The sequence below is a fragment of the Grampus griseus genome (assembly GCF_964374135.1).
Source record: "Grampus griseus genome assembly, chromosome: 15".
Taxonomy (NCBI): domain Eukaryota; kingdom Metazoa; phylum Chordata; class Mammalia; order Artiodactyla; family Delphinidae; genus Grampus; species Grampus griseus.
The window spans coordinates 56,965,345-56,993,094 of record NC_139009.1 but is presented as its reverse complement, the minus strand read 5'-3'; the positions used below and the strand labels follow the sequence as shown (position 1 = coordinate 56,993,094).

The 27,750-nt window shown below is 39.0% G+C and overlaps 1 protein-coding gene across 1 annotated transcript; it reads left to right on the top strand.

The window, feature by feature from the left end:
- Positions 1-91: 91 nt before the first annotated feature.
- On the top strand, positions 92-27,409 carry DNAAF10 (dynein axonemal assembly factor 10). Its single transcript, XM_082671812.1, has 8 exons — positions 92-379; positions 10,916-11,016; positions 13,482-13,612; positions 15,787-15,888; positions 18,641-18,756; positions 19,467-19,601; positions 22,241-22,338; positions 26,509-27,409. Exons 1-8 carry the CDS (start codon positions 197-199, stop codon positions 26,714-26,716), a joined length of 1,074 nt encoding a protein of 357 aa, XP_082527938.1. The 5' UTR covers positions 92-196; the 3' UTR covers positions 26,717-27,409.
- Positions 27,410-27,750: the final 341 nt, after the last annotated feature.

Here is a 27,750-nt window from a genome sequence, read left to right as displayed (position 1 = left end):
CTTCTGTGCCTTCAGTAGAGCATCCGGCATTATCTGAGACACCTAAAACCAACTTGCTAGGGCGTCTGCGGGCGCGTACGGCAAGCGGGAGGGACAAACTATTCTTGACGTTTGGAGTCTGGTTTCCAGGTTAGTGTTTTGTCAGGGTTTGTCGGCAGTGTGCCTGTTGGCGGAGGCGAAATCAATCGGCTGGACCATGTCGGCCTTCGAGAAGCCTCAGATCATCACCCATATCCAGAAGGGCCTCAATTACACGGTGTTTGACTGTAAGTGGGTGCCCTGCAGCGCCAAATTTGTGACCATGGGCAACTTCGCACGCGGCACCGGCGTCATTCAGCTGTATGAGATCCAGCAGGGGGACCTAAAGCTGCTTCGGGAGGTAGGTGCCGGCTCGAGACTGCCCAGTTCCAAGATCTGGGACTGCCGTTGGGGGGAGAGTGCGGATCTTGGGGGTCGGGGGGGGGAGTCTGTATTCCTTTTGGCCAAAGCGTTTGCTCAGCGTCCCCCCAGAGCTCCGCTCGAGCTGCGCGGGAGAAGATAAGCTGACCGAGATTGAGGAATACTTCAGAGGCAAAACGCTTTGGTTGGAGACTTGAATTCTCGTCGGGCTAGTTCATCCGCGCGCCGCGGGTCCCTTCCTCCAGCCACCCCAGAGCCACTCGCCCAGTCTAGCGCGAGGCCCGTGGAAGTGACGTAACGACTTCCTGTTTAAATTCGAGGCCTTTCTGGGCAGCGCGCAGTTGTTTGTCGAGAGTCTCTTAATAGGTACAAGTTAGTAAAATGCTTTTTCAGACAAGCAGAGCCAAAGCAGGCACTGGACTGCCTGCTATGTAATCGGAGGAGACAATCTAACAACAATTATTCATTCAACAAGTATCAGCTGATTGCTTGGTATTCCCAGGCATGTAAATGACAACGTCCCCGATATCATGGACTTTATTTTCTAGTGAGACAGAGAATCAGTTAAAGAATCAAACCAATGATACATAAAACACAAACCCAGATGAATTCTCTAAGAGAGTAAGCAAAAACAAAAAAACAGATTTGGGTTGAGTAGAAGCTAACTAGGCCAAATTAGGAGTAGAGGATAGCTCCAGAGGAAGCAGCTCAGCGATAGGTGACACATTTATCTCCTTCAGAAACAAAAAGAGTAGTAAGCAGGGACCAGACATTGCAAGAGCTGTAGGTCATTTAAAAGATTTATGCCTTTCTTTGTAAGAAAGATGGGACATCACTGAAGGGCTTTAAGCAGGGTGTGGCACGATCAGGTTTACAAGTTTTGTAAAAGATTACTAGTGAAAGAATTGGAGAATAACTATATTAAATAACACTTTTATACCTGTTTACAGTTTTTTAAATGTCTTTATTTGGGTTGCCTGAAAAAAAAAAGATCAGTCATACTCAGATGTTTAGAGTCCTAATAGACTGCAGGGAAGTCTGTAACTCCAGGGACCAAAAGCTATGGAGAGAATCTGCTTGGAGGAGTTACGGCTTTTAGGGCTTAAACTGGTAGGTAAAGGGTGAATACACTTGCAATAGGAAGGATTACATTCGAAGGTACATAAGGCTCATCCCACTTTAAATTTCTATGAATGCCACTTTTCTTGTTCAGTTTGTCTTCTCTAGCCAGGCACTCTACTCCTAAACATGGCTTGTTCTTTTCTACCTTTCCTTATGTTGTTCATCACTTAGTCCCCAGTCAACACAAAGTAACTTTTCTTTACATTGCATTCCTATGGTACTTACTATCTGTGCCAGAAATATATCATTCTGTCCCATGTATCTCTAATTAGATTGTAAGCTCCCGGAGAGTAAGGACAGTAGTTCTTTCTTTAATGTGTTATATAAGAAGCAGCCGCACAATAAATTACTTGTTAAAAGAATGAGTAAATTTATGTCTGTAAAAAAATATAACTTGGGACATTTAAATATTGGTTTATTGATGATCATTAATCACTTGGGGTCAGGAGTTGGAACAAATAGGAAACATTGGAATTGCAGAAAGAAAAGTGAGTTATTAGGAACAAATACTAGTCAAAGCTTAACCAGAGAGTATCTATAGACTCCTGACTTCTTTTTATAAGGCTGTATGACTTGGGTACATTTCAGGAATACACTTGTTATGTAAAGAGAAACAGTGCTCTTTGTCTATTCTAGAGATTCTGGAAGATTCTAGCAGGTTTTTTTTTTTTTAATAACTTTGCTTTTTAATGAAAGTAATGTGTGTTCATGATAGAATATACCAAAAATATAGATAGGAAAAAGGAGAAAAGTAATGTCACCCATCTCAACACTAGGAGTAACCACTTTTTATATTTTTGCCTATATCCTTTGGCTCTTCTCTTTTTCTACCATAAACTGTCCATTGAGAACCTGTCATTTCAAGGTACTACGCTAAAGAAGAACCAAAGATATTTGAAAGGTGAGTCCCTCCTCCTAAAGAACCTACTGTCTAAAGAGAGGATAAAACAAATGCACAAACAAATTTGAGAGCTTACATTGTATTTAGCTGTGATGATGCAGTGGAAAGAATATATGTTAAATACAATCTCAGTGATTCTCAACTCTTACTGTGCATCAGGATCACCCGAATGTGTATTGCTGCTATTGTGGTGTGTGTGTGTGTGTGTGTGTGTGTCTGTGTCTGTCTGTGTGTTTTAAAATATTCGTGCCTTGGTCCCACCCCTAGAAATTCTGATGCACTGGGACTCTCGCCTCTAGACTAGAGTGAGTCCTAGACATCGATTTTTTGTTTTGTTTTTTTTACGTCGGTATTTTTTAAACTTCCACCAGGTGATTCTAATAAGTACTAGGGTTGACTATCATTGGGCTAGATGAACTATTTGTTAAAATATTAGGAACCATACTTGATTATATCCTTGTAGAATTCAAGTCTTGTCCAAGATAAAATGAAGGAAGCAAATGGGTATTTGTTGATGCCTCCTTATCTTGTTACTAAGCAGATAGATAGGGAGTGAAGGCAGGGCCTTTATATATGGTTAAGCAGTTTGTTGAAGTGCACACAGGTGTCTGGCCAAGGGTTCAAGAGAGAGCTGTAATCCATCTCTGTCTCTCATCAAGCCTTGCGTGTGTGAGACTTCCCTCAGCCCATAGCGGGCACCTGTTTTTCTAATTGGCCCAAAGGACTAGGGTGGCCCTGCAAAGTGGAATCACAGTTGGGGTTGGTTACACTTTAAAAATTAGTAATAGGCTAATAAAGTTCTGCTTTTTTAGCCCCTGTGCAGCAGAGTTCACTGCTTGTTAACATTTGGGTGACTAAACCTTTTAACGTTAATTAAGTGGTGCCAGGATGTGGCGGAGGAGACACTGACAAGCTGTACTAGACCCACCCACAGACAGAACAAAAATAGCTCTGCTGGGAATTATGGATCCTGGGCTTCCTTAGTCAGGTTAACTTATTAGAGCAAAGAGAACCAACAGCTAGGTCAAATATGCTCATCACTGATGGTCATTTTCAGTATCATATGGCAAAAGTTAATATATACTAATTTTCTTTGTGGGACAAATTTCGCAAAATAGATCTTTATTTTTTTTACCCAGTTTTCCAACAAGAAAAGTTTTAAGTGTTTGCTGAATTCTTTGCATCTTTCCTTTTCCAAAGGTAAAAGATTTAACAGGGACAGGGAGGGGGCCCTTTTATGAGCTATAAAAAAAATTAGCTTCATTCCAGTGTCCTCTTAATTTAGCTACTATTATGATTTCCATGAATGTCTAAGGAAAGAGCAAACACCTCTGCTTTTTTAAGTCCACTTGCCAGCATAGCTCAGCCTTTCTGAGCAAAGTGCAGCCCTCGCTGCAGTGCAGATGACAAGATGCTTATACATTTGAGTTTATTTTTCAGTAGGTTTCTATATTTTGAGTTTAATTTGATTCTTGCAGAACAGACCACTAGTACCTATAAATCTTTGATATAAGTATACAAGGATAAAAGAGATTTGATTTAAGGATGAATCAGGGAAGCATGAATACCATATATTTGTATTTTATAAAGACATGTATACACTACCAAACGTAAGGTAGGTAGCTAGTGGGAAGCAGCCGCAGAGCACAGGGAGATCAGCTCGGTGCTTTGTGACCGCCTGGAGGGGTGGCATAGGGAGGGTGAGAGGGAGGGAGACGCAAGAGGGAAGAGATATGGGAACATATGTATATGTATAACTGATTCACTTTGTTATAAAGCAGAAACTAACACACCATTGTAAAGCAATTATACTCCAATAAAGATGTAAAAAAAAAAAAATAAAGACATGAATGAAGGTAAAACCAAAGGACACAAATCTGAAAGTAGGTTTAATTCAGGCCTCATTTACTTCACCAGTCTAGTTCAGGATTGGAACATTTCTTTGGTACTTCTGATGACTCAGGTTGACAGAATGGGGGCTACATAAGAAAATGTTTATTTAATTGATTTACATACAGGCCTGGAGACAACGTAGTTTAGTGGAAGGAGCTTGGAATCTACTTGGCTCTGGGGACCTTGGGCAAGTCACTTAGTCCTCCGAGCCTGTCCCTCATCTGGAAAGGGGCGTCTCAAACACTTAGTTTGCAGTTGCATGTGTTAGAAAGAGAAAGGATGGTCTAGTACAGAAGAGCATCCAGAATAGTGTCTGATACATTAGTGTTCCATGTATGGGTGCCATTTTCATTATTGCATATAAACAACACCGGAAACTGTACAGTCTGTCAGGTGAAAACATGGTGGGAGAAATAGGAACATGACCTCTGGCAGTGGTTTCTCTCTCCCCAGCGCTAGGACTGAGCGATTAATCCATGATCATTTATACTTTCATTTAACAAATGTTGAGCACCATCTACATGTTGAGCAAGTTGGGCACGGCCCCATTCCCCTGGTACTCATTCTAGAAAGGGAGGAGATAGGTAATTGAATGAATACAAGAATTTTGTTGACAAGTGAAATGAAGATTAAAGAGGGCAAGTGATAGTGATTTGGGGGTTTCACTTCAGATTTGGAAGGGTAGGGAAGGCCTCTTAGAGGTGGTAACATTTAAACTGAAATCTGAGTTGGGAGAGGACATGATGACCTGAGGGAAGAGCAATCGGGGCAGTGGGAACAGTAAATGCAAATTCCCTGAGGTAGAAGTGACTTCAGTGAATCTGAAGAACAAAAAGCCGCAGGTGTGGCTGGAGTGTGGAAGGGGAGAAACAGGAAATGAGGTCAAAGAGACAGGCAAGGTCAGACTTCAAAGGGCTTTGTACATTTTATATACCACAGGCCTTTGTACTACTCTTGTGAGTCTGTGCCTCTAAATGTAGATACATGTTGTTTCATTTCATTCATTGTATTTGCAATAAAACCCACTTTTAGAATCTGCGATGACAAATGTGAAACTAGTATAGGGCCCATCATGTAATGGAATGGTTCCCAGTTTGGTTTCTCCTAAGGTAGGAATTCTCAGATGTGTTCAGGTGTCAGAACATCTGGACATTATGGTGCTGTTTTTAGAACACCATGAAATATTGCAATAATCAGTTCCATCTCTGCACAAGGAAGGGTTTTCCCAGTAGAAAAATCTGACTATATTATACATACTCTGATCTTTAGGTCACAAGAAGTAACCATACATAAAATTTTTAATCCTCATTTCCAGGTTTTCTTATTGGTTTTTATTAGCTAGTATTTCCTAATAGACAAGCTAAAAAAATTACTGAAGAAAACCTAAATTTGAGTAAAACATATCCATTAGCTGTGTGTGTGTGAGAGAGAGAGAGAGAGAAAGAGAATTTATGTTGGTACTGGAAGATCAGTGGTTCCAGTTGCATGGTTTCTCTATTCCAAAGGGCCTAAAGGCAAAAGTTAGGTAAAGCCATAACAGGAAAGCTTTTGCTTCCCAATTTTTTATTAGCAGCACTAAACTCTTAGAACTGTGTGCTTACTGTAGGGACTGAAAAGTAGGGGTCAGCTTATATCTCTTCCATGGCCTAAGAAGAATAGAGATCCGACCAGAGGCTCCCGGGGATAGCAGTGGAATTACAGGAAGCAGAATGCTCTAGCTGGTGGAAGAGAAGAAAATGGGTGACCAGTCTTCCCAGGGCTACTTGGGGAAGAATTTTCCCAGAGAGTTATATCAGTGTATGGTGCAAGCCCTCCTGCAGCTCTTAATACCCGAATCCCTGGAAGCATATTCCTGTCCATCAGGGCCCGCCTGTTTCTTGCCTGAGAGGCCTGTCTTCACCCTCTGCCTTAGATCATGGGAGCCATTATCAGTGACTTGGTGCTGGGGGAGACAAATGGGAGGAAGAGGTGGGTAGCTATTTTATCAGTTGGCCTCAGTTGGAAGTCTGAATTAGTTTAGCCAAAAAAAAGTGTGTTCTAATAGTGTGATTAGGTGATTAGCTACAGTGATTAATTAGTTAATTAAGGATGATTAGCTATATCACTACTTTTTTTTTTTTTTAAGCAAAGCTTTCCTTTTTTAAAAAAAATTATTTTTGGCTGTGTTGGCTCTTCGTTGTTACGTGCTGGCTTTCTCTAGTTGCGGTGAGCGGGGGCTACTCTTTATTGCGGTGCGTGGGCTTCTCATTGCGGTGGCTTCTCTTGTGGTGGAGCACGGGCTCTAGGCAATGGGCTTCAGTAGTTGTGGCACGTGGGCTCAGTAGTTGTGGCTCACGGGCTGTAGAGCGCAGACTCAGTAGTTGTGGCGCACAGGCTTAGTTGCTCTGCGGCATGTGGGATCTTCCCGGACTAGGGATCAAACCTGTGTCCCCTGCATTGGCAGGCAGATTCTTAACCACTGCGCCACTAGGGAAGTCCGCTATATCACTATTAATATGTTATTTCAGGTACTTTTATTTGGGGGAGGGGATGGTGAGGAGAACATAAGTGATTTGGAGTTGGAAACTGTCTGCTTTGTTAAATTGACAAGATTTTGATCTCCATGCTGCCCCATTGTGAGATAGGTTTTTCATAAAATTGGAAAAATAGCTGAAATAAATGAATATCAGTTTTCTGGTGTAGTGAATAACTGATGCTCTCCTGGACCACCTATATTAAAAAGGAGAAAAATAACATTCTGTGGTTTTGTGCTTCTCATCAATACGGTCTTTTACAACCGTGTTATTATAGGCGACTGATTAAACACAATTTAATCAAAGTTTACCGGACAATTCCAAGGAGGCTGTGAATGCTTTATTTTAGACCAGGCTACATAGTAACTGCTAATTTATCCAGATCCCAAACAGTGATAAAGCTCAGCAAGGTGGGAGTTTCCAAAGCCCTGGAGCATATGTTGATGGCTTTTGAATCATGAAGGAAAAGTTCAGTTATAGTTTGTGTTACGTGAATTTTATTTTCTTCTTTGAAAATTGCTATGTATATCCTATGTGGAATTGCCCAACCAAACATTGAAAGTGGCGGGGAAATTATTTTCACAAAGTATGTGAATCGGACCCACCTGGTGGAGTGGGGGGTTGAAGATCGGCTCAGCAACTGAAGGGTTACAAGAGGAGGTGCCCTAGAAACTGGGGAGCTCTGTGGAGGGGAAAAAAGTTCATCCGGATATACTGCTAAGTGAAAAAACATCAAGTTAACGAACACTATATTATGACCCTCTGCATATTAAAACAAATCCATATGTGGTTGTCCATGTGTAGAAAAGGGTCTAGAAGAGTGGGGATTACTTCTGAGGCGTGTCGAAGGGAAACTCACTTTTCATCCTTCAGTCTTTGGTTTTGTTTGAATTTTTTTTTAATTTTATTTATTTATTTATTTTATATACCAGGTTCTTATCAGTTATCTATTTTATACATAGTAGTGTATATATGTCAATCCCAATCTCCCATTTCCCCCCTGCTCGCTTTCCCCCCTTGGTGTCCATATGTTTGTTCTCTACATCTGTGTCTCTATTTCTGTCTTGCAAACCGGTTCATCTGTACCATTTTTCTAGATTCCACAGTTTTGTTTGAATTTCTATAGGGAACACGTATTACTTTTGTGAATGTTAGGAATAAAAAAATTAAAATAAATTAATTAAAAATTAAAAAAAAAGATTGTAAGAAACTAAATAAGAGAAATTGTTTTGCCCTGTTTAGGCTGACAGTAAGTGGAAGGTGCTATTATACATCTAGAGTGTGGTGTGGGGCAGCCCTCAATTCCATATTGCCTAGAGTTTCCGGGGGCCAAGGCAGCCAGACAGGTAGACTCCAAGAGAGACTGACTGATTCAGTGACTTGGGCAGGTGGAGTTTGCATGTGGTTGTTTTACTGATGTGATTACAGTTGATCCTTGTACAGCATGGGTTTGAACTGCACGGGTCACTTATACTCAGGTATTTTTTAAGAGTAAATACTACAGTACTACACAGTTCAAGGCTGGTTGAATCCACGGTTGCAGAGGAACCTCGGATACAGAGGGCCGACTATAAGTTATATGTGGATTAACTCCTGTGCTGTTCAAGGGTCAACTGTTATATATAATACTTGGACCAATAGTTTTGTTTTTGTTTTTTGGTCGCACTGTGTGGCTTGTAGAATCTTACTTCCTCCACCAGGGTTTGGACCCGGGCCCTCCGCAGTGAAAGCGCAGAGTCCTAACCCCTGGACTGCCAGGGAACTCCCAATAGCCTTTCAAATTAAAGAAACCTCAAAAGATTGGCTAATCCATGCTGACAGCAGTGCCTTTGGTGCACACAGGTATACAAACCTCTGTGTGCTGAAGGGGTCTCAGAGGACATAACCATTCTCAGTTTATAGGGTTTTGCAGGGAAAACTATAAGAGACGCATAAGCATTTTTGTTTCTTTAGTCACTTGGAAAGAATAATACCTTCATTTTGTCCTTATTCTTTGAGGATCTTAAAGAAGAATACCACATTAAATGCTGAAATCTGCATATTTGCAAACCAGTGAAGGTGTTAGAGGTGCCAGCATTTGAATGTCTCATTAGCGAGGTGAGAGGAAAGGCAAAACTCATCCTTTGGACATACAGGCATACCTCCTTTTATTGCACTTCTCTTTATTGCATTCGCAGATACTGCATTTTTTACAAATTGCGGGGTTTTGGTAACGCTGTGTTGACCAAGTCTATCGACACCATTTTTCCAATAGCACTTGCTCACTTTGTGTCTGTGTCACATTTTGGTAATTCTCACAATATATTTGTTCTGGTGATCTGTGATCAGTGATCTTTGATGTTACTGTTGTAATTGTTTTGGGGTGCCACGAATCACACCCCGACAAGACTGCAAACTTAATTGGTAAATGTTGTATGTGTTCCGACTGCTCCACTGACTGGCCTTTCCCCGTCCCTCTCCCTCTCCTTGGGCTCCTTATTCCCTGAGACACAACAATATTGAAATTAGCGCCTCAACGGCCTCTAAGTGTTCAGGTGAAAGGAAGAGTCATAGGTCTCTCACTTTAAATCAAAAACTAAGAATGTTTAAGCTCAGGGAGGAAGGCATGTTGAAAGCCGAAATAGGCCAAAAGCTGGGCCTCTTTCACCAAACAGTTAGCCAAGTTGTGAACGCAAAGGAAAAGTCCTCGAAGGAAGTTAAAAGTTCTCCGGTGAACACACGAATGTCTCCATAACATAAAAGTACAAGATGAAGCAGCTAGTGCTGATGTAGAATCTACAGCAAGTTATCCAGAAGGTCTAGCTGAGATCATTCATGAGGGAGGGCACACTAAACAACAGATTTTCAGTGTAGATGAAGCAGCATTCTATTGGAAAAAGATGCCACGTAGGACTTGCATAGCTAGAAAGAAGAAGGCAGTGCCTGGCTTCAGAGGACAAGCTGGCTTTCTTGTTAGGGGCTAATACAGCTGGTGACTCTAATTTTAAGCCAGTGCTCATTGACCATTCTGAAAATCGTAGTGCCTTTAAGAATTATGCTAAATCTATTCTGGCTGTGCTTTATAAATGGGATAATAAAGCCTGGATAACAGCACATCTGTTTACAACATATTTTACTGAGTATTTTAAGCCCACTGTTGAGACCTACTGCTCAGGAAAAAAATGCCTTTCAAAATACTACTGCTCATTGACAATTCACCTGGTCACCCAAGAGCTCTGATAGAGATGTACCCATGAGGTTAACATTATTTTCATGCCTGCTGGCACAACATCCATTTTGCAGCCCATGGATTAAGGAGTAATTCCAACTTTCAAGTCTTATTATTTAAGAAATACATTTCGTAAGGCTATAGCTGCCATAGCTAATGATTCCTCTGATGGATCTGGACAAAGTAAATTGAAAACCTTCTGGAAAGGATTCACCATTCTAAATGCCATTAAGAACGTTAGTGATTCATGGAAAGAGGTCAGAATTTCAACATGGACAGGAGTTTGAAAGAAGTTGATTCCAACCCTCATGGATGACCTTGAGGGGTTCAGGACTTCAGTGGAGGAAGTAATTGCAGTTGTGGTAGAAATAGCAAGAGAACTAGAATTAGAAATGGAGCCTGAAGATGTGACTGAATTGCTGCAATCTTATGAGAGAACATTAATGGATAAGGAGTTGCTTCTTAATGGATGAGCAAAGAAAGTGGTTAGCATTTTTTAGCAATAAAGTATTTTTTATTTAAGGTATGTACATTGTCTTTTTAGACATAATGCTGTTGCACGGCTACAGTATAGAATAAACATAACTTTTACATGCACTGAGAAACTTAAAAAGTCATGTGACCTGCTTTATTGCAACATTTGCTTCATTGTGGTGTTCTGGAACTGAACTTGCAATATCTCTGAGGTCTGCTTGTACTTTTAAACTATACAAAAATGACTAAAGGAAAAGCATGATCATTTTTTTAAATCAGAAAACGTTTTAATTGCCTTTTTTATTGTGTGCCTTATTTAATTCCCATAATAGAGCCATAAATATCGTGGATTATGGATAGCTGCTTACATAAATAATGTATCCTCTCTCTTTCCCTTACATCAAGATTGAAAAGGCCAAACCCATTAAATGTGGAACATTTGGTGCCACATCTTTACAGCAGAGATACTTAGCTACTGGAGATTTTGCTGGAAACCTTCATATATGGTAAGATTATTTCATCAGTGTTAAGACATGAGATAAGCAATTTTTTTGATAGTTGTGTTACTCTTCCTCTGAAAGAATTCTAACTTTGAAATGTTTTTTGTTAAATTTTAACTATTTATGAGAATATGACAGTTACCTCATATATATTTTTAGATTTCATGTTCAATATCCATTTTAAAATACTAACCTATTTTTCTTTAGCTATTTCAAATAATGTTTTTAATATTTATTTCCACACATGCTGTTTGGTGCTAGCATTTAAGATCCATATTTGTAAATAAAGGGCTCTTCCCCTCCACCATGAAGGATACAGTATATAAAAATGCTCGTGTATAACACTAAAACATTAGATATCATTTACATTTTTAAAAGATACTTGGCATTACAGAATGAAACACTGTATTTTTGTATGTTTTAATTTTTAACATAGACCTCTCAATTCATTAAAACTTTTTCTTTTAATGCTTTAGCTGAGTACAAGTTTTTAGGAACACATCTGTTGAGTAAATCAAGATAAACCTGTTTCGAATGAGCAAAATCACAAGTGTGCCAAATGCTTTTATAATGTTCTTTTTTTAATAAATGTATTTATTTTTGGCTGCATTGGGTGTTTGTTGCTGTGCGCAGGCTTTCTCTAGTTGAGGCAGACGGGGGGCTGCTCTTCGTTGCGGTGCATGGGCTTCTCATTAAGTTGGCTTCTCTCGTTGCGGAGCACTGGCTCTAGGTGCGCAGGCTCAGTAGTTGCGGCACTCGGGCTTAGTTGCTCTGCGGCATGTGGGATCTTCCCAGACCAGGGCTCGAACCCGTGTCCCCTGCATTGGCAGGTGGATTCTCAACCACTGCGCAACCAGGGAAATCCCCCAAGTGCTTTTAATTTTCGTGTTTTACCTAGAGTTATTTCCTCATATTTAAATTAGAGTTGAATAAATTGAAATTCCTCTTAATTACTTTTCAGCAATATCTCTTAATCATGTAAAGTATACAGTAATGTTCTAGAGGAGCTGTCTTCCCTACATTATGTTTTCTATTCTGACCTTTCTTGATTCTAACTTAGAATTTGCTATTTGTAATTAAATTACATCGATATATTTATCTGTCTTAGAGTCATAATATAACATAGAATGAAGCTATTTTAATTCCCCTTGCTTTAACTACTTAATAATTAAGTTAGCATTTATTAGAATGCATTAGTTTTTACCTGCTCTGTCATAAACTTTCAAAGAACTTGGGAGAGAGACCAGTCTGAGTATTATTTTTTAAAATAAATATATTTCAACACAAGAATATGCAACAAATATAACGGTTGACTATCTCCCTAATAGAGCTTCCTAGTCTAGTGCACGTATTACTGCTTTATTTTCATTGGTGAGTCATAATTTCATGTTAAAAGAAGTGATGTTTCAAAGTCTGTGGAAACAGTTCTTTTAAATAGAACCTCAGTCCTGTTTAGTCTCTTGATGCTTTCACAATTACGCCACAAAGATAAACATCAACTCTAAACTAGGTTGAACTTCTCAAATTTTGATTTGCAAGATTTTACTGATAAATCTGGGCCCAGTAATAAATTGGGATTACGTGTCATGAAGAGCTACGTTCATTAAAAAAGAAGAAATATAAGTTGTTAAAAACTGACTTGTTAAAAAGAAATGTGGAAGGAGGCTCCAGTAGAAAAGCAGAAGAGGCGGGCAAGGGCTGGGAGGCAAGAGAAGGGTGTATTAGCATAACCTACTTCAGCCGCTCACCCAGCCCTGTAGTGTAGTCTTCAGACACACATAGGAGTGGGTACTTTCCTGCATTCCCTTCACTTAACTAACCTAGAATTAGACAAACTTGATCCAGTTTGACTATAATATTTATTGTGACCAGCATGATGATAAACTGAAAAACATAACTAGTTGAAAATCAGTGTGGAACTCAGTGAGAAAATAATATATTATTAAGGAAGAAAGGTATACAAAGTAAACACTGCTCATATTTTAATCTCTCAAAAGATCCCAAGATCAAACTACCAAGACTACTTTGGAAATATTCTAAATCACTTTGCATTTACTCTGTATTTAAAGCAGTGATTATCAGACCTCAGTGTACCAGAAAGTCAGCAGATTTGGGGCCCCATCCCAGAGATACTTATTCGTTATGTCTGGGGAGGAGCCCGTGAATCTGCATTTATTAACAAGCATACGTGGTAATTCATGTGCAGAGGTCCTAGATCGATCATCTTTGAGGACCACTGAGGAAAGTGGGCTCAGGATTTAGAATTCCAAGTTGAATGATGACAACTCTCATTGAGGCCTTGACAGAAGCTAAAGTGGAGAGGAAAATGTGGACGTAAGTGTGTAAATTACCTTAACTGCAAAACCCTTATTTTTAAACAGAAATCTCAATATGGCATGCATTCTTAAATTTGAGTAGTATACTAAACATTTGGGGCATGTGTAAGTAAGAAGCTGTGTTCTGTTGTTTAGGAATTTGGAAGCTCCAGAGATCCCAGTATATTCTGTACAGGGCCATAAAGAAATTATAAATACTATAGATGGTGTAGGTGGACTCGGAATCGGGGAAGGGGCACCTGAAATTGTGACCGGCAGCCGAGACGGTAAGTCAGAATATGCTGTGTATTTTACTTTTTTTATTTTTAGGTAAGTCTCTGTGCAACAGTATATTCTATGTGGAAATCTTCCTCAATCCTTGATCCCCTAAACCTAACATTCTACTTTTTTGATAGGCAGGTTTGATTGCATAGCCCTCAGTTGTTTCAGACTTCGGGGGTATTTCAAGTTAGAGGCATAGCACTTAACTATTTTAGTTTTGAGCTAGTTCAACTATTAACAACCATAGTTTCCTCTGAACCTTGAGGATTTAAAATGTCTCTACAGGTTTTTGAGGCAGCTGATGATACACTGTGGGTGGCAGCTTTTTTCTTTCTTTGCAAAGCAGAATTAGTACTTGTGAAAATGGTCATATTGACAGCTGCTTGAACACTGCAGTTCTGTGGTCTTTCCGCTGAGCATTGTAGAAAGCTCCAAGAGCTCCAACTCTGCTTTTCCCGCCTGCAGTGACGAACAAGGGAAGGTCTTTCAGTGTCCTGAGCTGTTCTGAATGTAACAGAGTCAGAATTTTTGTTGCTTCACAAGGGATATGTAAGTGATTTGGTACCTTAGTTGGTTCAGCTAGTTTTTTAGTGGCTGCTCAAGACCATGAGGATATTGTTTCCAAAGAAAAGTGGAATTTAATTTTCTAATAGTTTCTCAAGAGCAGCTGTGTTTTAGAAATCAGGTATTTTTTTTCCAATCATAGAAACAGTGTGGAATATAGAAGGAAAAATAACAGTCTGCTACACCAGCATAACTATTAGATTTGTTTTCCTTTCCAGTCATAGATACAATTTTACATGTATTATCAGTGTAAATACGATTTTGTATCTTATTTATTTAATGTTTTGTCCCTAGGTAAATATTGCTGTTTCCATGTGGTTTTCATAATTATCATTTTAATGACTTCATAATATTCCATCCTGTGGATGTGTCACAGTGTCCTTAGCCATGCCCCTGTTAATGAGCATTCGATTTGCTTTAAGTTTTTGTTTATTTTGGGAGAGTGACTTTAAAATAATGAAGAAAAGATTATCATGTATATAGGTCTTTTGGAATAATCATACTTTATGATTTAAAAAAATTGTCAAACTTTCCAAAGTACCTGTTTACCTTATCAGCTACAGTAGATGAGGTAGATTTCCAGTCTACCCTACCAGCATTGATTTCCTTTTTTCCCCCCTAATTTTAGAGATAAAATGGTATTCCATTCCGACTTGTGTTAACTTCTTTCTATATTTGTTTATTAGTTAATTTTGCTTTGTGAATTGTCTATTTGTGTTCTTTTCTCATTTAACTGTTACAGACTTAATATAAATGTTATCAATTTGTATGAACCCTGTAGAATGATGTAACTCATCACATTTGTAGGAAATTTATTTCTCCTTGAAGCAGCCTTTTTAATGACCAACTTTATTTTATCCCTGATAAGTCTAGTGGAATATCTTCCCTTTTCCTGGATTTAGTATCCTTTTTTAATAATTTTTTTACCCTTTTCCTGTTCTCACTTAGGCCTTTTAGCCACTTTATTATGTCTTTGTGTTTCTCAAAGTTAGTGACACTAGCTAGTTAGTTATCGTGTAATTTGCATTAAAATGAGGGAGTTGAAATTAAATTGAGAAGAATTATTTGTTACTTTTATTAACTCCTTCTTTCTTCTTTATTGCCACGGGGAAATTAAACTTAATTGTATATGAAATGGTATTCTAAAACTCCAAATAAGAAATCGTAGACGTAAAAATTACTTTATTCATCTGCATAAGAAAAATGGCAATGATTATATGAAGAGTAAGGAAACAGCATTAAAATGACGCCGGCTTTATTCTAAATAAATACTACATTTGTTTTAGTCTTAAACCAAGAAAGTAAGACATGATTTGAATTACATAACATTTGTGTTTGCCTTGTCAATCATACCTTGTTGATGATGACTTAGGAACAGTTGTTGGCTTTTGTGTGTATCTAGTAATCGGAAACCAAATCAGGCAGTAACGCGTGGGTTATATCTCTGATATTAAGTGCAACTTGCCCAATTGGAAGTCAGAAAAATGTGAATATTTTTCAGATACTATAACATCTATAATATCTTCATGTACATAGGAAGCCGTATGAAGAGAATGCAGAAGGAAATGTCATCATTCACTGTTGAATTTTGCCAACTCACTTTTTTTAATGTCAGGAACCGTGAAGGTGTGGGACCCAAGGCAAAAAGATGACCCTGTTGCTAATATGGAACCTGTACAAGGAGAAAACAAGAGAGACTGTTGGACGGTGGCATTTGGTAAATTACTAAAGTACCCTTGCATTTGAAGTATCAGATGGTAAAAAGGACAGTGCTTCAAGAAAGTCCTGATAGTCTCTTTATAGTCTGTTTTGTGGATTATCTGACAGTTTATTGAGGCAAATAGACATGGTGTTTAATGGCAGCCTCTGGGGCCTAGGTTTGAATCCTCACTGTGCTGTTTATTGGTTGTGTGTCCTGGGGCAGGTTATCAAGCTTCTCTGCTTTTTGCTTGCTTCATTTATAAAATGGAAGTAACAAATAATAGTGTTGTTGTGAGGATTCAGTTAGTACATGTAAAGTGCTTAGATATTAAGTGCTCAAAAATGTTTGCTATTATTGTGTACTTCTGTTTAACTTGATAATATTGACCTAGTTTAGAACCAAATGCCATTAGTGAAACTAAGTAGAGCCTCAGATGCAAATGGTAACCTAACAAATCCTACATTTTACTATGTACAGAGTATGTTTATTTTCTAGAAAATAGTTATGCCATTACAGAATTATTTCTTATAAAGTTGTTAACCATGTTCCTCTAGTAATATACTTAAAATGAATATTGATCTTGTAGGACTAATTGATGTTTGCCCTTGTATCTCTTACTGAGCACCAAAATTACAATCATTTTTGCTACTAAAGGATATGGGCCGAGACTTCTCTGGTGGTCCCGTGGTTAAGACTCTGCCCTCCCAGTGCAGGGGGCACAGGTTTGATCCCCTGGTCCATGAACTAAGATCCTACATGCCACACAGCGCAGCCAAAGATTTAAAAAAAAAAAGGAAGAAAGGATATGGGCCATATTTCATTTTAAACCTTTATTTTCTTATATAATCCAGTGTAGTTAACAGACATAAAAGTGAGATTAAATGATACATGTGAACTGTTTAGCTTTTTATGTTATTTTTAAATTGAATTGTTATTTAATCAGAGGAAAGTTTTAGATTTCCGATTTTAAAAATAAATTACCACTGAAATTGAGAGGAGATTTCATTGTGTGTGTATATTAAAATTACTCTGTGTGTATATATATTACAAGCAATAATATAAACTGAAGACATGCACACTTGTGCAGAAATTTCAGAGTTAGTGTTTAGAATCATCATATAAAAATATATGTAGTAATTAAAAAGCAATTAACTTTGGGTCCATTAAAGGCTTTTTATCATTGATCTAAGGGACGTAAGTTCCATTTTAAATGTAGGACATTAAATTTAAAGAAAGAACATTTATCCATTGATTTGACCATTTTTTGTTTGTTTGTTTTTGTAAATGCCAAGTATGTGCATAGCTGTGGTCATACAAAGGTGAAACAGACTCATATTCTTGCCTCAAGAAGCTTGTAATTTTAATAAAGAGGGCATGCTATCTACATTAATTATAGTATGAGGTAGGAGTGATAAAAGGTCACAGAAGCATGGATAAATGCAGAAGGAATCCCAAGGGAGTGATAACTGGAGAGGAAGAACATACTAACCTCAGACCAAGGATATGTAGCATTTGAACCACTGAAATTGGGAGGGGATTGTAAGCATTGGGAGGAAAGTACAGAGAAGGAATGGTGGTAGGAATAGCCTTAAAGATGGCACAGGGCCATGGCCAGAGGTGTTTCGATGGTCTGGATGGAGGTAGTGGTAAACCTTTGGAGGCTTTTGCAAGGATGAGATGTGATCAGAGCTTTAGGAAAACTGAACTGGTGTCATGTAGGGGAGAGAGGTGAGTGGCAGAGGGAATATGAGTTCCGAAGCTCTTTGCAATATTCCAGGAAACACGTAGGTTAGATGCAATAAGAAGGGAGCAGAGCGGGTCGATTCAGAAGATAATATTGTGGCAAAAGAAATAAAATTTGGCAGGTTTTTTGAGATGAGGAACAAGGGGAAGGATTATTTCCGAGGTGACTGAATTTTGAGGCTGAATGTAGGGTGAATGATGTTATTAATTGAAGAAGTGCCACAGAGGATATGATGGTTTGTAAAGGAAGATGGTGAGGTCAGTTTTAGACATCATGAGTTTCAGATGCTGTCGTGTCATCTCGGTGGAGCCTACAGTGGAAATGCAGGGCTGGAGTTTATAAGAAAAAGGGAGTTGCAAGCAGCAGAGAACAAAGGCATTGGGTTAAGATGCCCACAGAGCCTGGCACAGTTAACAGGGGCTTCCCTCTCACCTAACACATTTTCCTCAGCAAGAGGTACTCTGGAAAAAAAAATCCCTGGATCCGAGCAGGATGTGTTTCACTGCAGATTATAGATTTACTTTGGGTGCAGTCATCCATACAACTAAAAATACATCACAGTGCACCACAGCTTATCTGAGGTTTCCTTGCAAAGACGAGATAACACCAGAACAACATTTTGCAAAATATAAATAAGTTTAAAGTAGTTTCTATTGGCATTCAAATATAGTTACTGCCAAAGAAAGCAATGGAAGCCTAGCTGTATTTATTCTACCAAATCCTACTACCATTTGAACTGTTAGTCTTTGCAAATAGAGAATAGAGAGAATTTGAAATCCAATAAACACTTTTATGTATCCCTTGAGTGTACAATCTCAATGAATGAGCTCTTTCTTGTAAACAATATTAGATACCAAATTAATAATCTTGATGTCCTGTCAGGGTTAATAAAATGAGATTCTACCTAATGTGATTTCTTCACCTGATTTGATACAAGTTATCTGTGTAGTTTCGTAAGTTTTTTTTTAGCAGTCTTCATATGAGCATTTATGAAGATCTGAAATGTTGTGTTTTGATTTCCAGGCAGTGCTTACAATCAAGAGGAACGTGTAGTGTGTGCTGGCTATGACAACGGAGATATCAAGCTGTTTGATCTCAGAAATATGTCTTTACGGTGGGAGGCAAATATAAAAAATGGGGTAACGTACATTTGGATTCTTTCCAGATTCTCTGAATGTGTTTTTACCCACCCTGTACTACTACAAAAGGAAAGCTCCTCTAATAACTCATTTCAGTAAAACCCCTCTGTGCATGTATGGTTTTAACCTTTTGGGGCTTAACCTTGGAGGGTCTGATAAAAATCAGGGATGCTCTCATCAGAAAGTGAACACACACCCAGATGTGGTGTGATGTACCAGGTGAGTCACTACGCCTGTGGCCCATCTGTGGACTCCTGTGGACCATGCAGTGTAGTATTAAAATGACCTAGTAAGAGGCCTTCTGCTAACATCAGGAAGCTTGAACTTGTAATAGCCTCCCAAGTACTTTCAGGTTTTTGGTTCCCAGGTTGTACATCTTTAGTGAAGAATGTGGTTCCCTCCTGTTTTCTCTAGTCAGCCTTGACTTAACTTTATAAAATAATTACATAATAACAGTTAAAAGCTAAATTATGGCTTTTCAAATGTACCCACGAGAACAGGGTACCCTAGATGATTTTGTGGATCTTATTAACCAAGAAGAAATTTTTATAGTTACAAGTATTTGATATATGGATTCAAAGATAAAGTGATTGTTTAAAATGCTTTCACATGAACTGATAATGTTAAAGTTGTTTTACTTAGTTTGAAAGAACCTCTTGAATTAATCATTATTAAATGAATGATCACTAATAAACATTCTCTATTTTCAGGTATGTAGCTTGGAGTTTGACAGAAAAGACATAAGTATGAATAAGTTAGTAGCTACGTCTCTGGAAGGAAAGTTTCATGTTTTTGACATGAGAACACAGCATCCAACCAAAGGTTTTGCTTCTGTTTCAGAAAAGGTAAATACGAGGGAAATGTCTTTCTATGAAGAGGAATATTCGCTATAGCTTGTTTTAGACTGATAAATAGAATGCGTCACCAAGTTCCTTCCAGGTTTTTGTATGAAGGGAACTATTTTTAATATATTGTAGGATCTTGACAAGCTTTTCTGTGCAAAGAGTACTTTTCTAAAGTTTGTCAATTTTAGACTTTTTTTTTTATTATTATTGAAGTGTAGTTGATTTACAGTGTTGTGCCACTCTCTGCTAGACTTCTTGATTATAATAAAGGCCTCAGTTGGTAATGACTCTTATTTTGTAGTTTAGGAGCAATCACAAGAAAACTAGCTGGTTTAGGAATTTGGTCAACAAAACCTAGCCTGGTGTTTCCTAATAAATATATATTTGTATTAATACCTAATTATATACTTTTAGGTATATGCCAGTATATATTCAATACTAATTATATACTTTGCAAAGTATATCAACATATATACATTATGTCATTTCATCACATTTTATATTCCAGTTTGATATATTAAATGAGATTATTTAAAGTGCAAATCACTGTGATTGGTACATAGTAGCAATGTAAATATAAATTTTTTTATTCATACATACATATATGCATACTTTGCCTTGTTCCCAATAGTATTTTAGGTAGCTTACAGGGAAACATTTGGTATTACAACATTAGAAAAATTGATGAAGAAAGCTGCACAAATGGAAAACACTGGTTTAAAAAACTGAAGTTGATGTCTGGAGTAAGGGCATTGCATAAAATTTGTGCTGAAACATCCTGTCATTTGCAAGAGATGGGTTGGAAATGTCACTCTGAGCTTTCTTGAATATAAAAATAAAGAAAAATCAGTTATAGATTTGTAGTTTCCATAAGATTAAAATATGTAAGTTACTCAGGAAATAAAAATTCACTCCCTTGCTCCCTTTCCCTATGTCGTGGAGTCAGTAGTACTTCCCAGACCTTCCTATTTTGTCTTATTTCATTATTAAAATTATTATTATTGCATGTAAATTACTGTTACTGCCTGATGAACTATATTCTTAAGGTAACTAACTATACACTATAATATTGTTTGCCTTTGTCATTTCAGAAGTATCTGTCCACAACATAAAGCACTTACTAAATTGTTCCAAATACAAGTGCAACACATGTCTCATTAACGGGAAATTATAGTGTGTCTCCAAAATTTTTTTGTTACGTTTAGTTAATCCAGTAATTGCTAAATCTGTCAAATACATGACTGGTATATTTTAACAAGTCATTTCCCCTCTTTTTGCTTTTTATCAACTTCCAGGAGAAAAAGAGAAGTTTAAGCTACAAAACAAATTAAGGTTTAACAGCTTGAACCTAATCACTTGAGGACTCTCACACACTTAAAGTGTGCATTTTGAGATATGTGTTTTTCTCTGCTAATGGTAATTCTCTTAAAAGACTATTAAAATCAAATGTCAAGACTGATCATCAACTAAAATGCAAAGTGTCTTATGTGTGGCTTAGCTCAAGTTGGCTGGTCTCATTGCTTCTGTAAAGCAGAAGTCTTTCCTTCCTCCCTCCCTCCCTCCCTCTCTCTCTCTCCCTCTCCCTGTCTTGTTAAATTCTCCACAGTGAATGTAGCATTATTAGGATTGATTTACAAGCTGTTAACCTTCATCCAGTTGCCATTTCTATCCTTTTGTTTAATATGACTGATAAAGGCCCGGGCTTATTATAACCATAAACACCGTCTATAAGTCCTCCCGGTACTTATTTTGAAGACTAGACAAGTCAAATAGTGTAAATTGAAGGTAAGACTCTGAGAGCTTTACATTAAAATTCATTCTGTTTATGGGAACTCTCAGTACTTTCCACTCAGTTTTGCTGTGAACATAAAACTGCTCTAAAAAAATAAAGTTTATTAAAAAGAAGTTCAATCTATCCTTTCTTTCCCTTTAGGAAGAAGTATTTCTTTGTATTTTGAGGCTTTTTTCCTCCTTAGAGTGAGCTAGAGATATTTAAATTATTTGTGTAATTTGTATGATACTATAAGGTTAAATGTTAAGACTTTTAATCTGATAATCTTTTTTTTTAATCCAGCAGAACTTTGTTTTGTAAAGCAGTAAAGAGGAATGGTTCTTTTCCTAATTCCTGATAAGCCCCTGTAACTCTCTGTAGCCATTATAAAGAGAAGTGCCAGAAAATAGTTAACTTTTATAATAGTAACTATAATTGAAGTGATAGAAGCTGTTGAAATTGTTGTTGAAGTGATAGAGGTAAAAATCTTTTTTTTTTTACAGGCTTCTCTTCTAGGATGGTCTTTTTTTCCTCTATTTTATTGAAGTGTAGTTGATTTACAATGTTGTGTTAATTTCTGCTGTACAGCAAGGTGATTCAGTTAACATATGTATACATTATTTTTCACATTCTTTTCCATTATGGTTTATCACAGGATATTGAATATAGTTCCCTGCGCAATACAAGTAGGACCTTGTTGTTTACCATCCTGTATATAATAGTTTGCATCTGCTAATCCCAAGCTCCCAATCCATCCCTCCCTCACCCCTCTTCTCCCTTGGCAACCACAAATCTGTTCTCTGTGTAGGATAGTCTTTCTTTATCATATAAACTTATAAACCACTTGTGTGCCTCTCATTCTGTTCAGGCTCATAAATCGACTGTGTGGCAGGTCCGACACCTACCACAGAACAGAGAGCTCTTCCTGACAGCGGGAGGCGCCGGCAGCCTGCACCTCTGGAAGTAGTAAGTTCCTACCAGTGCACAGTGCTCCTTTTTAAGTTACTTGTGGGTGTAAAGTAGGATTCGATTAAACTTTTTGTCTGTTTTTCCTCCTTTGACTTGGTTCATTTTGATATGATTTTAAATTTCATGGTATTACATAAGCATTACTCTCTAAGCCTTTTTTTTACTCATATACTTATTTTATACTTTGTAAATATTAACATTCTTTTGACACACCAAATATGTATTTTAGTGACATCTTCCATATATTAGAGTAGCTTATGAACAATTCTTTTCATATATTTGAAATCATGCTTTTTGTTAGTTTTTTTAAAAAATAGGAAAACTTTGACCAAAGGCTTTTGTGAAATATTATAATTCAGCCATTAGAGCAGTACCTCTAGAAGAAAGGAAGAGGGTTGAAATTCTTATTTTCGGTTCCTGATAATTGACTTGCCCAAGTTCAGGTAACATCACTATGATAGAATGGACACAGAGCATGAGGACCCTGATTGGTCTCCAGGAAAAGCCTTGTCATTGTGTTTGAGCGTCAGCCCTTACTATATATTTGCCTTTTCCAGTGGGCTTTTCTCTTTCCTATAGATTCTTTCTTCTTTTCCACTTAGAAAAGACCCTTTAACATTTCTTTTAAGGTAGATTTAGTATTGAACTCTTATAGTTTTTCCTTGTCTGAGAAGTTTTTTTATCTCTCCTTCTATTCTAAATGATAATCTTGCTGGGTAGAGTATCCTAGGTTGCAGAATTTTCCCTTGCAGAACTTTGAATATATCATGCCACTCCCTTCTGACCTGCAAAGTTTCTGCAGAAAAATTAGCTGATAGCCTTATGGGGATTCCCTTGTATGTGGCTTTTTGTTTTTCTCTTGCTGCCTTTAGAATGTTTGTATACTTAATGTTATCCCAGAGATCTCTTAAACTGTTTTCATTTATTTTAAATAAATTTATTTATTTTATTTATTTATTTTTGGCTGCATTGGGTCTTCATTGCTGCACGTGGGCTTTCTCTAGTTGTGGTGAGGGGGGTCTACTCTTTGTTGCGGTGCGCGGGCTTCTCATTGCGGTGGCTTCTCTTGTTGCAGAGCATGGGCTCTAGGCATGCGGGCTTCAGTAGTTGTGGCTCATGGGCTCTAGAGCACAGGCTTAGTAGTTGTGGCGCATGGGCTTAGTTGCTCCGCGGCATGTGGGATCTTCCCGGACCAGGGCTTGAACCCGTGTCCCCTGCATTGGCAAGCAGATTCTTAACCACTGTGCCACCAGGGAAGTCCCTGTTTTCATTTTTTAAGATTTGTTTTTCTTTTTGCTCTTCTAATTGGGTGATTTTCATTATCCTATTTTCCAGATCATTTATGTGTTCTTTTGTATCACTTACTGCTATTCATTCCTTATTGTATTTTTTTTTTTCACCTATTGAGTTCTTAATTTCTGATTGGGTCTTTTTTTTTTTTTGCTGCATTGCGCCTTTGTTGCTGCGCACAGGCTTCTCATTGCGGTGGCTTCTCTTGTTGCGGAGCACGGGCTGTAGAGCGCAGATTCAGTAGTTGTGGCTCACGGGCTTAGTTGCTGCACGGCATGTGGGATCTTCCCGGACCAGGGATCAAACCCGTGTCCCCTGCATTGGCAGGTGGATTCTTAACCACTGTGCCACCAGGGAAGTCCCTGATTGGGTCTTTTTATGTTTTCTAGTTCTTTGTTAAATTTTTCACATGTACATCTATTCTTTTCCCTAATTCAGTTAACATTTTTATTACTAGTGCTTTGAATTCTTTATCTGGTAAATTATTTGTTTCATTATTTATTTTTTCAGGGGTTTTCTCTTGCCTTTTCAGTTGAGTGCAGTTCCTCCGCCTTTTCATTTTGCTTAACTTTCTCTGCCTCTATGAATTTAGTTGAAATAGTTACTTATTTAAGTCTTAAAGGGGTGTTCTCATATGGGAGGCTCTTTGGTGAGAGAGCTGGATTTGACGTGGACACAAGTTACATCTTTGGGGTGTGCTGGCAGCTATCACCCTGGTCGGAGATGTAGCTGGAGATGGAGGGGCTAGAGCTGGAGCCACGTATGAGGTGGGATGTCCCCTCTGTTCAGTGGCCATTATTGCCCTATCAGGGTAGGGATCTGATCCCAAGTTGCTGGAACAGAAGCCAGGAGGGTCGGCCCAAACTAGCTTTATTCTCTTAGTGTGTTTTTTCCTCCACCGGCACCCTTGCCCTGGAGTGGGATGGTGCTGAAGCAGGTGCGGCCCGTGCGGGCTCTCGGCTTGTGTTGGCCACGGACCAAGGTCCAAGCTGTCTCTAATGCGCTGCCTGTGTAGGCGCCCACAGTTGTTTTCCCTTGCTCTGTTCAGGTGTATCCACGGGTGCAAGTCCCCTTTGTCCCTCACAGCTGAGCACTGTCCCCAGCCCCCTCTGCCCCACGCTGTTGTGGAGCCACACTGCAGGGCGGGAGGGGCCTGTGTAGACTCTTGGCCTGTGTCGGGAGGGGTGAGCTGTGTGGGGCAGCGGCCGCCATCAGAGGTACAGGCCGCTTCTGGTGTGCTGCTTGAGTGAAGAGCCAGCAAGAGGCACTGCTGCCCCACCGGCCTCCGCCCTGGGGCCGCTCGCCTCTGAGTTCCAAGATCGAGTCTTTTCCCTGATCATAGCTGCCCCAGATCCTGTGCCGTGCTGTGCCGTGGAGTCAGTGGGGCTGGCGTGTTCGCTTTTCTTGGGCTGGGGCACACGCCAAGGCAGTTGTGGGAAATCCAGCAGCCACTAGGGCAGACCTTTCCTCCCTGCCTTGGGGGCAAGCCAGCATGTGGACACTCCTCACGAACAGAGCCTAGGCTTCTGACAGCCTTCCTGTTGGTCCCAGCGGCCCTCCAACCAGCCAAGGGGGCTGGTCTCCCCAACGTAGGATCTGGGGACTGGGGGCGCCCAATCTGTAGCTCTCATCAGTCACTCCCCAGGGCGGGCGTCCGCCTGTGTATTCTCCCTTTTCCTGAGTCCCCTCCCAGGGGCACAGGTCCTGACCGCTTTTCTTCCCTTCCCACTTACCTGTGTATCTCTCTTGCAGCCCTGGTTGTACAGGAGCCCTTCTGCCAGTTTCCAGTTAGTTTTCAGTGAGCTCTTAAAACTTTAATAGATGATATGGAGGATTAGAAAAAAAATCTTGATGTTATCTTTTAAATACTAAATAACTGCAGCCTCTGCCAAGAGACATGAAAAATGTTCTGTAAACTGTTTATCCGTCTGAATGTGTTATTCCTTTTAAAAATCAAAAGGGGCTTCCCTGGTGGCGCAGTGATTGAGAGTCCGCCTGCCGATGCAGGGAACACGGGTTCGTGCCCCGGTCCGGGAAGATCTCACATGCCACGGAGCAGCTGGGCCCGTGAGCCATGGCCGCTGAGCCTGCGCGTCTGGAGCCTGTGCTCCGCAATGGGAGAGGCCACGACAGTGAGAGGCCCGAGTACCTCAAAAAAAAAAAAAAAAAAAAAAAAAAATCAAAAGAAGGTGTAGGGTCTGTGAGGAAGAAAGAATAGAATGTTATCTGCTTATCACTATTTCTGTTTCTGTTCTGCTTCTGAGTTGCTTCATGCCTTTTAAAGTCTTGGTCTTTATTAGCACTTTTGAAATAAAGGTAGTATCATAGTTGATACCTAACAGGCTTTAAAAGACCTTCTGAGGAGGAATACCCCTGTATCCCTCCATGGGGGAGGGGTGTTCCATTTTTCCCTCTCTCAAATCTAGACCAAGTCATAGTTATGAGCTGTTACCCTTCAGCCCTTATCATTTTATAAATTTATATTTTCAGCTGATAGAAAATCAAATGTTCTAGGAATCACTGTTTTCTTTTTTGAGGCAATGATGTCTAGAGCACCAAGTCAATTTATTAAAGAATGCTAGATCAACCTAGGACTTTCATAGTAAAAGAAAAGATACCTACTCATGCTGAACAGAAATGATGTTTAAACGTTTTTAGTAGATCGAATGCTTCTTTATGTGACTTTGGGGGGCTGGGATTGAGGTTGAAATATTGTCTCCTTATTTCCGTACAACTCATTATTAGAAAGATGCCTTAAGTATTTATCAGTTCCAGTAGTCAAGTGAGAAATAAAAATAGTTATTGGAGTATATGTATAAGAATAAAATGACGGATGCTAAGACTTATCTCCTCTTACCACTTTGATCTTGTTTTCAGCGAATACCCAATTCAGCGGTCAAAGAAAGATTCCGAGGGTGTAGAGATGGGAGTTGCAGGTTCAGTCAGCCTTCTGCAGAATGTTACATTTTCTACCCAGCCCATTTCAAGTTTGGACTGGAGTCCAGATAAGAGGGGTTTGTGCATCTGTAGTTCATTTGATCAAATGGTAAGAGTACTGATTGTTACAAAACTCAACAAAATTTGATCTGAAGACTTTGGACTTGAAACCTTCCAAAGCAACACTCAGAGAATTTAGACTACGTTCTGGGATCCTCTGAGTCTCATTGAACAAAGTGGGATTTGCCTGATGAAAAAAGGACCCAGATGCAAACCTCTGGGCCAGCATCCCTCCGGGTGAAGGCCACATGGTGTGTCCAGCGACCGGACTGGATGGTGGTTTGCTGTTGCACATGGGGGCACCAGAGTCTCCAGTGCCAACTCTGTTCCTCTCCCCTCTATTTCTAGTAAAAAGTTGAAAGTTTTCTGTATTTAATTATTTTAAATTCATTTTGTATCCCCAAAGTTCCATATTCTATAATAATACTTGTGTTGCATTTTAGAGTTTACAGTTTTGTAGCAGTGACTTAATTTGGTTTAAAATAGTTTGCCTTGGTAAGACTATTGTGAATTAACCTTCATAAATAAATACACTTTGAGACATTTCAGCGTCAGTAAATCTCTGTAAAGAACATTACTTTATAAAATACCAAAATGACATGATCAGCCAAGATTTAGGCCATTGTTTTCGACCATTTAACTCATAAAATGAAATACTATGATTGACAGAGACCTCTTTTTTAACTTAAAAAACAGGAGTTGAATTCCTGAGACTTTCTGGTTGTTGATTGTGGTTATGTTGTTTGAGATGTATAAGATTGTGGGGCTTTTGTAGCCTTGTTTTTTTGTCAAACTTTCTAATATATTTTGTGAATAAATTTTGTTTTTGAAATCTGTAGAAGTTTTGATTCTTTTTTTTTATATGTAAATTTATTTGTTTTATTTTTGGCTGCATTGGGTCTTCGTTGCTACGCACGGGCTATCTCTAGTTGCGGAGAGTGGGGGCTACTCTTTGTTGCAGTGCACGGGCTTCTCGTTGCTGTGTCTTCTCTTGTTGCAGAGCATGGGCTCTAGAGTGCAGGCTCAGCCGTTGTGGCTCATGGGCTTAGTGGCTCCGTGGCGTGTGGGATCTTCCCGGACTAGGGATTAAACCTGTGTCCCCTGCATTGGCAGGTGGATTCT

Coding starts and splice junctions, on each gene's coding strand:
- DNAAF10 (XM_082671812.1), top strand. CDS start 197: ATGTCGGCCTTCGAGAAGCCTCAGATCATCACCCATATCCAGAAGGGC. Junction 380..10,915: donor ACCTAAAGCTGCTTCGGGAG/GTAGGTGCCGGC, acceptor CCTTACATCAAG/ATTGAAAAGGCCAAACCCAT. Junction 15,889..18,640: donor CTGTTGGACGGTGGCATTTG/GTAAATTACTAA, acceptor TTTGATTTCCAG/GCAGTGCTTACAATCAAGAG.